General features: G+C 41.8%; 1 protein-coding gene across 5 annotated transcripts in view; it reads right to left on the reverse strand.

The window, feature by feature from the left end:
* The window catches only part of LOC139416588 (NAD kinase-like), a 41028-nt gene extending 30010 nt beyond the window's left edge, over positions 1-11018 (reverse strand). For 2 of the 5 annotated variants that reach the window (XM_071165433.1, XM_071165431.1), the window contains exons 1-4: positions 10321-11018; positions 8358-8517; positions 6023-6172; positions 5221-5304 (exon numbers count right to left, since the gene is read on the reverse strand). In XM_071165433.1, coding sequence (XP_071021534.1) covers positions 5221-5304; positions 6023-6172; positions 8358-8506 — 383 coding nt within the window. In that variant the 5' untranslated portion in view covers positions 8507-8517; positions 10321-11018. Of the gene's footprint in view, positions 1-5220; positions 6173-8357; positions 8518-10320 lie in introns of those variants that run through there. The other 3 variants (XM_071165435.1, XM_071165434.1, XM_071165437.1) reach the window with 3 other exon arrangements.
* Between the last annotated feature and the right edge of the window lie 930 nt (positions 11019-11948).

Below are 11948 nucleotides of genomic sequence, written 5' to 3' on the forward strand. Positions count from 1 at the left end.
TCTTATACTGATATAACCTGAAAGGCCGCTCAGCAAGGAAGAAGCCACTGCTCCAAAACCGCCATAACAAAGCCAGACTATGGTGTGCAACTGCACATGGGAACAAAGATCGTACTTTTTTAGAGAAATGTCCTCTGGTCTGATGAAACAAAAATAGAACTGTTTGGCCATAATGACCATCGGTATCTTTGGAAGATAAAGGGGGAGGCTTGCAAGCCAAAGAATACCATCCCAACCGTGAAGGACGGGGGTGGCAGCATCATATTGTGGGGGTGCTTTTCTCCAGGAGGGACTGGTGCATTTCATAAAATAGATGGCATCATGAGGAAGGAAAATGATGTGGATATATTGAAGCAACATCTCAAGACATCAGTCAGGAAGTTAAAGATTGGTCGCAAAAGGGTCTTCCAAATGGACAATGACCCCAATCATACTTCCAAAGTTGTGACAAAATGGCCTAAGGACAACAAAGTCAAGGTATTGGAGTGGCCATCACATAGCCCTGACCTCAATCCTATGGAAAATCTGTGGGCAGAACTGAAAAAGAGTGTGCAAGCAAGAAGGCCAACACACCTGACTCAGCTACACCAGCTCTGTCAGGAGGAATCGGACAAAATACACCCAACTTATTGTGGGAAGCTTGTGGAAGGCTACCCGAAACGTTTGACCCAAGATAAACAATTTAAAGGCAATGCTACCAAATACTAATTGAGTGTATGTAAACTTCTAACCCACTAGGAATGTGATGAAAGAAATAAAAGCTGAAATAAATAATTCTCTCTACTATTATTCTGACATTTCACATTCTTAAAATAAAGTGGTGATACTAACTGGCCAGAAAAACAGGGAATTTTTTATAAGATTAAATGTCAGGAATTGTGAAAAACTGAGTTTAAATGTGTTTGGCTAAGGTGTATACAAATTTCCGACTTCAACTGTACCTGAGGAAAGTGGAGAGTGCGCTCTGCTTTTTATCGATGTGTGCCATGCCCGACCCGCACGACCGGTGATTTCCGTGAATCTGATTGGTCAAGACAAGGGCTGTGCCGGTGATTGTCAAGCAAATAACTGCCTGTCTCACGTTAATTGACTGTTAATTAACAAACACATTTAGCATCTCCAGGCTTCCACGCATAGCCTACAAGCCACTGATGCAGACCTTTGGAACATCTACATTTAAAAAAGTCAAATCCATGTAATATAGCCTACACCATTAAAATAAATCCATAATTTATTTTAGACAGGTCTAAAAAAACAAGATATGAAGAAAATGCAGTGTATTTTAGAAGAACAGAATTTCATACTCTGAGTTGTCCTTATGTTAGGCCCTGATCTGGTTATGCCATATGTGGTTGTGGTCTACACTAGTTAATTTAGCAGACAAGATTTGCTTAGAATTCAGTGGCATTATTTTATAGTATGAAGAACACAATCGAACATAGCTGAATAAAATAGAAAGGATATTTTCTCTAAACGATTTGAGGGAGTGCGCACATGCGGCTATTCTGTGTTGAGCGGTTAAAGAAACAATTCCTCCTTTATGATGAATTTAGAGTTATTTATGCAACTTTAGTTGTGATACAAACGTTGGGCTTTATGTTTGGATTTTTAATACATTCCAAGGCTGCATGAAGTGACTAATGATGATTTGAAAAAAGTAGCATAAAAGGCATGAGCTCTGCTTTGTTATTTGCGCAGGCTGCAAACACTTCATCAGTCTCTCATTCACAATTTGACAAACACTTGATAATGCCTTGAATTTCCCGGGGCATCCCCTTTGTGTGGCTGTAATACACCCTAAAAAAATCCATGCCTTTTGCGACCAGTGGCTGTTGTGCCCTTGGCTGAATATAATAATTATATTTCCTTTCTCCCGGCTGGTTGCTCTGAAGTGCCTCTCACTCACACTGCTCTCTCAGATATCTCAATTCTTATTAGCCAATGCCAGTCATGTGATCTGCTCATTCTCACAGGCTACAAGTGAAGACAAACACATCGGGGACGCAACTGTCCGTGTCCTTAACCAGTTCTGAGGTGCATATTGAAGATATTGGATGAACTGTCCACATTTATGTTTCGGCAGTAGGCCAAACAAAGAGCAAAAGCACTAGCCTATCAAGTTTTGTACTCTGGGGGATAGTAGACTGACATAGTACAATAGTAGATTGACATAGGCTGTCTAAAAGGGATAGTTGATTGACATAGGCTGCCTATATCAATCGACTATCCCCCATAGTACAAAGGTCGACCTATTCTATTCTGTGCAAGAAATAAATATTCCAAAGATAGTCAGGGACAGTGGGATGCGATAGATCCCAAATTGATACAACCACTAGCATCACAAAAACCTTTTAAGCAATGAGACTGACGCAACAGATCCGAATGTTTAGATTAAAATGTTGATAAACTATTAGGCTATTTCTTCACATTTTAAGCACAGCAATGCACACACGGCAGTAGCCTATAAACGAGAATGTTCCCAAATGCAATCAATTAGCGGGAAAACACAATTGTCTAAAGTGAACGCAAATACAATTATGCATGTAATGCTTTTTTATAAAGGTGCATTTTTATGGTGAAAATTCTCCCCCAAACTTGAAACTCACGCATTGCGTATTGCGTATGTATGCCAGTTAGGTTTTACACCCATTGTAAATCGGATTAATGTGCTTCATTTCAAGAAGTTATTTGGCCACTTTAGTTGTGATACAAACCTTATCAAACACATAGGCCTATGGGCTAGCCTACATGAGGTGTGTGACTATGATTTGAGAAAGTCGTAAAAAAGGCATGCATCGTTTCTTGCCTTACTGCTCACAAACTGGGCACCATTCACAAGTGATAATATATAATTCACAAGTGATATGCTAATATTGTCACTCATCAGACTGTTCTTGATGTAATCTTATCTTTACATATACTAAATAATATATGTGTGGAATTTATTTTGATTTAGAATGGAACATTATCATGCACCTGTCTCGAAACAGGGGCCGGGGGAAAAATACATGTCATCTGTAAACTTAAATAGCGAATGGAAGACGTTCTCCCTGTGATTTATTCTCATGCCAGCCAGGTAGGCTATACTCCTGTTGTAAAGAGAAGCAATGTGCTTAATATTAGGAAAGTTGAGGAATAAATATAGTAGCCCTAGCCTATAGAAAGCTGTTTTCATACGCAATTGCATAGCCTGTAGAAATGTTGCACAACATGAGTTCATGGGCTCTCATGAAGTGTTTGATTTTCGATTACATTTGCATTGATGTCAGAGTGATTAGAGGGACAATAGAGTGCCGAGTACCAGGCAGTTAGCAAGTTTGGTAGGCTACTAATGACCATCAGCAGCATCAGAGCTTGGAGAAGCCCAATTACCGTGACTAAACACGTGCCATGACTCGTGACCGCTGGTGTGGCGGTAATACCGTCACCTTAACAGCCCTAGTCAAGACACACACACACAACCTGCAGCACTCTGTGGAGGACATAGTCTCTGGCAAGTTGACTAATTATGAGGCAAGGCAATTTAGTCTAAAAAAAAAACAGTAGGCCTACTTTGTCTATGTTTTCAATGCTTTTGCTTACATTTTTTATTTAACCATATCAGAAGTGGTGGGGTGCTGCAGTTTAAATAATGTTCAGTTTTATCACACAACACAATGCCACAGGTGTTTAAAGTTGAGGGAGCATGCAATTGGCATGCTGACTGCAGGAATGTCCACCAGAGCTAATGCTAGAGAATTGAATGTTAATGTCTCTATCATATCATATCATAAGCCGCAACGGTGTTTTAGAGAATTTGGCAGTATGTCCAACCAGCCTCACAACCGCAGACCACATGTAACCACACCAGCCCAGGACCTTCACATCCTGCTTCTTCACCTGCGAGATCGTCTGAGACCAGCCACCCGGACAGCTGATGAAACTGTTGGTTTGCACAACCAAAGAATTTATGTCTCAGGGAAGCTTACCTGCGTGCTCGTCGTCCTCACCAATGTCTGAACCTGACTGCAGTTTGGCGTCGTGACCGACTTCAGGGGGCAAATGCCCACCTTCGATGTCCACTGACACGCTGGAGAAGTGTGCTCTTCACGGATGAATCCAAGTTTCAACTGTACCGGGCAGATTGCAGACAGTGTGTACAGCATCCTGTCAGCGAATGATTTGTTGATGTCAACATTGTGAACAGAGTGCCTCATGGAGGCGGTGGGGTTATAGTATGGGCAGGCATAAACTACGGACAACGAACACAATTATATTTTATTGATGGCAATTTGAATGCACAGAGATACCGTGACAAAATCCTGAGGCCCATTGTTGTGCCATTCATCCACCGCCATTACCTCATGTGTCAGTATGATAATGTACGGCCATGTCGCAAGGATCTATACACAATTCCTGGAAGCTGAAAATGTCCCAGTTCTTCCATGACCTGCATACTCACCAGACACGTCACCCATTGAGCATGTTTGGGATGCTCTGGATCAACGTGTACAACAGCGTGTTCCAGTTCTCAACAATATCCAGCAACTTCGCACAGCCATTTAAGAGGAGTGGGACCAAATTCCACAGGCCACAATCAACAGCCTGATTAACTATATGCAAAGGAGATATTTTGCTACATGAGGCAAATGGTGGTCACACCAGATATTGACTGGTTTTCTGATCCATGCCCCTAACTTTTTTTTTAATGTATCTTTGACCAACAGATGCATATCTGTATTGCCAGTTGTGAAATCCATAGATAAGGGCCGAATACATTTATTTCAATTGACTGATTTCCTCAGTATAATCTTTGAAATTGTTACATGTTAATGTGTTTATATTTTTGTTCAGTGTAGTAGAAATCAATGCACACTACTGAGGAAGATAACAGTCTTTCCAGACCCACGTGTTTGCCAACAACCTGATAATCAGATAAGGTAAGCTGTACCAAAATTATACTGCCAATTAGAAGAAAAAAAAAATGTTTTTATTATCATATACACCGGCGCCCCTGGAGAAAATTAGATGACACATTCTCAGTATGGATGAGCCTAGTATGTTGACATTTGTTGGTAATGGAGCTTTATCTGTAGTGCAATTTGTACACAGTATGTCATTTTAGAAAGTACTGTAATAGGCAAGACAGATTTCGGGACACAGCCAGAGACTTTTCTCCACAGTTGGTAAGAATCACATGCACCAAGTGTAATTTAAAAACACCAGTTGATAGTAACTTACATGACTGCGTGTGGATTCTGCAGCATACATGCTTTGGGTCCAAAAGTGGTCACAGGACTTGTTCCATGTAGAGACTGATTTTTCCTGAAACATTTGAATGACAGACAGAAAAAACATGTTGTTTACAGGTTCAAAACACTCTCACAAAAGTCTGAAAATAATACTGGTAGATGTGTCGAGACACCTCAGGATATCCTTTCAAAATAATTTACTAAATCTCTTTAACCATGAGAAGAATGCATACTCAGCCTTCGGTCCTTTTTCAAAACAAGTTTGTTAAGCAACTGTAAAGCACCCATCCTACATGGGCTGGGCCTACATTTTCACCATCCTCTCACGGAAGTCATATAATGTGAAGTTGCAAAAAGAATTGCCACTAAGAATTATCTTTTAAGAATTCTAATGTCATTTTGTGTTGGTAGATGGGGACAATTTTCGGAAGATGTTAAACTTTTAGCATGTTTCAGATACAGGTATGTTTCATATCTAGGGCTGGTAATACAAATTAGTTTGGAAGGAAATTAATCAAGTTAAATCTGATATTTATGAAAACACCAATCTATTAAATCTAAAATCTAAACCAATTGAGAAAAACTATTCCGAACAAAAATATAAATGCAACAACTTCAACGATTTTACTGAGTTACAGTTCATATAAGGAAATCAGTCAATTGAAATAGATTAATTATGCCCTAATCTATGGATTTCATATGACCGGGCAGGGGGTGGGCAGCTATGGATGGACATAGGCCCACCCACAACCAATCAGAAAGTGTTTTTCACCACAAAAGGGCTTTATTACAGACAGAAATACTCCTCAGTTTCATCAGCAGTCTGGGTGGCTGGTCTCAGATGATCCCGCAGGTGAAGAAGCCAGATGTAGAGATCCTGGGCTGGTGTGGTTACATGCGGTCTGCGGTTGTGAGGCCGCTTGGACATACTGCCAAAATCTCTAAAACGACATTTGAGACAGCTTATGGTAAAGAAATGAATATTCAATTCTCTGGCAACAGCTCTGGTGGGCATTCCTGCAGTCAGTATGCCAATTGCACTCTCCCTCAAAACTTGAGACATCTGTGGCATTGTGTTGTGTGACAAAACTACACATTTTAGAGTGGCCATTTATTGTCCCCAGCACAAGATGCACCTGTGTAATGATCATGCTGTTTAATCAGCTTCTTGATATGCCACACCTGTCAGGTGGATGCATTGTCTTAGCAAAGGAGAAACGCTCACTAACAGAGATGTAAACAAATTTGTGCACATTTGAGAGAAATAAGCTTTTTGTGCGCATGAAACATTTCTGGGATCTTTAATTTCAGTTCATGAAACATGGGGCCAACATGTTCAGTATATATGAATCTCAAACACTGATCAAATACTTTAATCAATGTCCAACCTGGGGCGGCAGGGTAGCCTAGTGGTTGGAGCGTTGGACTAGTAACCAGAAGGTTGCAAGTTCAAAACCCCAAGCTGACGAGGTACAAATCTGTCAATGACGGCCTAGGAACAACTTGAGACATCTGTGGCATTGTGTTGTGTGACAAAACTGCACATTTTAGAGTGGCTATTTATTGTCCCCAGCACAATAATCAGCTCCTTGATATGCCACACCTGTCAGGTGGATGCATTGTCTTAGCAAAGGAGAAACGCTCACTAACAGAGATGTAAACAAATTTGTGCACATTTGAGAGAAATAAGCTTTTTGTGCGCATGAAACATTTCTGGGATCTTTAATTTCAGTTCATGAAACATGGGGCCAACATGTTCAGTATATATGAATCTCAAACACTGATCAAATACTTTAATCAATGTCCAACCTGGGGCGGCAGGGTAGCCTAGTGGTTGGAGCGTTGGACTAGTAACCAGAAGGTTGCAAGTTCAAAACCCCAAGCTGACGAGGTACAAATCTGTCAATGACGGCCTAGGAACAACTTGAGACATCTGTGGCATTGTGTTGTGTGACAAAACTGCACATTTTAGAGTGGCTATTTATTGTCCCCAGCACAATAATCAGCTCCTTGATATGCCACACCTGTCAGGTGGATGCATTGTCTTAGCAAAGGAGAAACGCTCACTAACAGAGATGTAAACAAATTTGTGCACATTTGAGAGAAATAAGCTTTTTGTGCGCATGAAACAGTTCCTGTTCCTAGGCCGTCATTGAAAATAAGAATTTGTTCTTAACTGACTTGCCTAGTTAAATAAAAAAAACTCCGTTTTGCAAATTAGGAAATAATATACATTTGGCTACAAGCAAATTCACGAATTCTCCTTCCCTCTCAGGGGGCCCTCTGGACAGTCAAGTCACGTGGAAGGTTAGCAAATCCTATTAATTGTCTGGTTCTAAAAGTTCACCATCTGCTACTACACTACAGGCTGCAGACAAGCTCACTGTGTGTGTGTGTGATGCCAAAGCAGATGATAATTTACTGCTCCATGTAGATGGGTTCAGCTGGTGGTTTCCTTCACACACACACTCCCTCCAACACACTTGCACCATTCACCGTGGGCAAACGCACTTACGGACAAACGGGCGTGCCGTTCCCTCTAAAACTCTGCTCTAGTGGCTTGAGGGACTGTACAGTCTTTCACATATTTGGGATGGTGCAATTGCAAACCAAGGACATGTCGTAACGGTCTGCCTCAAATGTACTCTCTCACAAGTCACAACCTCAAACCATACTGCAAATGAGAAGCTAGCACATTTACCAAGACAGAATAAATGAAAGTGTGAGAGTGGGTCCCGGTGTCATCTGAAAAACATTGCTCACCAACATTGCTCACCAGGAAATCTCTCTCAAATAAAAAGCATCTTAGGTTGATTTAACTGTCATACTCATACTATATGACAGATGCCCCATTTTCAGTAGCTAACAGAGCTGCAACACACAGTAACTTTTTGTCAGCACAGATCTTTAGTCATGGGGGTAGCATGGTGTTGATTCACACCCAAAAAGCTATTTGCATACACAATGAAAATAATAAAAAGGCAATAAGAATGACAAAAAATAGGGTAGTAAGAAAACCAAAAGTCACTTGACATTTTTCTTAGCACTTGTATTTAAAAAAATATATATTGTTCCATCATTTAGTATTGCACAAGGTGAAATGAAAACAGGGTTATAATACAGTACCTGTAGTCGCAAGTAGTGGCAGACGAGGTGCTCAGGCTGTGGGTCTTTCTGGTGCGGCAGGCCAGGCCACTTGCGGGGGTCTCCCCACCATCGCAGGCAGAACAGCAGTAGGGGACAGCCTCCACTCCAACCTGCTCTCCAGTTTCCATCTCAGCTCAGTCTGATAGGAAACACACAGGCCAAGAGGGGCCAAAATGGAAGCTTGGGGTCTTCACAGTCAACAAGGCAGGGTTACTTTAAATGCTTATGAGTCTATAAGGTTTAGCTTTGGGTTAGTGTTGACAGAAACCCCAAATGATACTGTGGCTAGCTTAGAATGCATGGTCAGAGTAGTACAAGTAAGATACACTTGTGCACTTGGTCTTCTTTGTACAGTATGTGCAACATTTACAAAGCATCTAGTCAGTGGCATGTGACAAACATTTGAAAATACATTGGGCTTGCATCTGCAAGTATGGAGGCTCAAGTTATTGCACAGAAACACTGTGCAGATTATATTACCCATGAATGTAGTCTTACTAACTGGGCATTATCATTATGTAATTCCTTTAGCACTAAGTTATCTAACTACAGCCAGAGCCATGTATTTGTGTGTTTTTGTTAGCCAGTCAAATATTGTACCAAATATTATATTAGCTACTAAGGTTAACTATTTCATAATAACCAAGACAGCTTGCTAGCTAGTTAGTTAGGGAAAGGTGATACCTAGCCAGTTGCACAACTGAATACATTCCACCGAAATATGGCTTCCGCATTTAGGGGCTGCCTTAATCGACGTCCATGTCATGTGCGCCCGGGAAGCAGTTGTTGTTGTTGAGATTTTTCCGCGTACCGCTAAACTACCTGTCGCCTCTAGTTATCTAACGCTTTTCTAATAAGAGACTGACCACTGGTCTGACACTTGGCTAGTACCAGCGGCAGTGCATCTCATAACGTAAGATAGCTAGCGTTAGTTGCCTAGCTTTAACCAACAGCACAATTGTATGTTCTGATGCCGCTCTGGCAATTTATTGATTGGGGACCTTCTTTTGAGGAATGTAATTGTTTTTATTGAATATGTGTGTTGTGCTGTTTTATATTGTACTTGATTTTGTCTTATGAAATTGTATATGCAGGGCTCCCTTGTGAAAGGCTCTGGTCTCAATAGTGACTCCCTGCTTAAATAAATAGCTAAAATAATATAGCTTGTTGTGTGTTGCTGTTACACTACTAGCTATCTAGTAATTATAACCACTGAGCTATAATAAGACGACAACAAAGATGAAAGGCTAACGCTATCCAGGCGAACTTTTAAGTGCTAGTTAGCGTGTCTGACGTTGATGGCTAACGTTAGCTAGCTACCTACATCAACGCTTTCGAGGTAGCTCACCCAGAGCTAACGTTCTGAATTGCCACGAATCATTTTGGCCGTAATGGTGTTGGATTAGAGCCTCTCCGTGAGTGTTCTATCTAGCTAACTCACAAGTTTCGCTTGTTTAGGATAGATGTATAGTATATCTAGTTAGCCTTCTACTCCCTGGCTGGCAGCATGTCAAACTGTCTAGCGTTTCCTGATTATACTGTAATTACTGACGTCATCTTGCGTTTCTTGAGCCACAGTCCACTTTCTTCTGTTTGGTTAGGTTATATATAACCTTTCTAATTTACTTTTAAGTATATATTTTTGTAAATTTGTTTTTGCGTTGGAATTGTAAATATTGTGAATTTGTATGATTGTGTGCAGGGCTCCCTTGTAAAAAGAGGCCTTGCTCTCAATGGGACTTCCCTGTTTAAATAAAAACAATAATTATTTGTTTGTCATCTCCAACCAAGCGACCATAGCCCAACCGAGCGCAAAATTGCGATATTAATTTTATGTTTGTCATTCATCTTAAAAGTAATAATACCGCCATCTTGCTGCTAGTTGAGCTATGGTCGTTTGGTTGGAGATGACAAACATATAATTATAGTAATTGAGCCTTACATTTTTCAACAGGCTCCTCCATCTCGACGTCCCCTGAATGCCCATCTGCTAGCCGCGGGCCCGCTAGCTGTCTAGAGCATATCGGACTGGTAGCTGAAGAGGTCCATCATCCAATTTCTTGGGCTACTATACCTATTTGCCAATTGGCCTGGACCCTTTTACTACACGGAGCCTTGTTGGTTCATCACGACTGGTCTGCCGACATAACCGCACGAGGGGGCTTCCGTCGCGACGTCCCTCTAAGGCCCTTCTGCTAGCCTCGGCCCCCTAGCTGTCTGAATCGCCGTGTCTCCAACCCGCCTAGCTACTCAGAGGACCCTATGATCACCCGGCTACGCATGCCTCTCCCAAATGGCAATATGCCTTGTCCATTGCTGTTTTGGTTAGTGATTATTGTCTTATTTCACTGTAGAGCCTCCAGCCCTGCTCAATATGCCCCTTTTGTTCCACCTCCCACACGTGCGGTGACCTCACCTAGTTTAGATGGTGTTTCTAGACTCAATACCTCTCATCGTCACTCAATGCCTAGGCTTACCTCCACTGTATTCACATCCTACCATACCTTTGTACATTATGCCTTGAATCTATTCTACCGTGCCCATAAACCTGCTCTATTTACTCTCTATTCCGAACGTACTAGATGGCCAGGTCTTATAGCCTTTAGCCGTACCCTTATCCTACTCCTACTCTGTTCCTCTGGTGATGTAGAGGTTACTCCAGGACCTGCAGTGCCTAGCTCCACTCCCATTCCCCAGGCGCTCTCATTTGTTGACTTCTGTAACCGTAAAAGCCTTGGTTTCATCCGTGTTAACGTTAGACGACTCCTCCCTAAGTTTGTTTTATTCACTGCTTTAGCACACTGCCAATGTCCTAGCCGTGTCTGAATCCTGGCTTAGGAAAGCCACCAAAACCCCTGAAATTTCCATCCATAACTAGTAACATTTTCTGACAAGATAGAACTGCCAAAGGGTGCAGAGTTGCAGTCTACTGCAGAGATAGCCAGCATAGTTCTGTCTTACTATCCAGGTCTGTGCCCAAACAATTTGAGCTTCTACTTTTAAAAATCAGAAACAAGTCTCTCACTGTTGCTGCTTGCATATAGATCACCTTCTGCCTCCAGCTGTGCCCTGGACATCATATGTGAATTGATTGCCCCCATCTATCTTCAGAGCTCGTGCTGTTAGGTGACCTAAACTGGGACATGCTTAAGACCCCGGCCATCCTACAATCTAAACTTGATACCCTCAATCTCACACAAATGATCAATGAACCTACCAGGTACAACCCCAAATCCGTATACATGGGCACCCTTATAGATATCAACCTGCCCTCCAAATACACCTCTGCTGTCTTCAACCAGGATCTCAGCGGTCACTGCCTCATTGCCTGCGTACGTAATGGGTCTTCGGTCAAACGACCACCCCTCATCACTGTCAAACGCTCCCTAAAACACTTCAGCGAGCAGGCCTTTCTAATCGACCTGGCCCGGGTATCCTGGAAGGATATTGACCTCATTCCGTCAGTAGAGGATGCCTGGTTATTCTTTAAAAATGCTTTCCTCACCATCTTAAATAAGCATGCCCAGTTAAAACAATTTAGAACAAGGAACAGATATAGCCCTTGGTTCA

The sequence above is a fragment of the Oncorhynchus clarkii genome, chromosome 9 (genome assembly GCF_045791955.1).
Source record: "Oncorhynchus clarkii lewisi isolate Uvic-CL-2024 chromosome 9, UVic_Ocla_1.0, whole genome shotgun sequence".
Taxonomy (NCBI): Eukaryota; Metazoa; Chordata; class Actinopteri; order Salmoniformes; family Salmonidae; genus Oncorhynchus; species Oncorhynchus clarkii.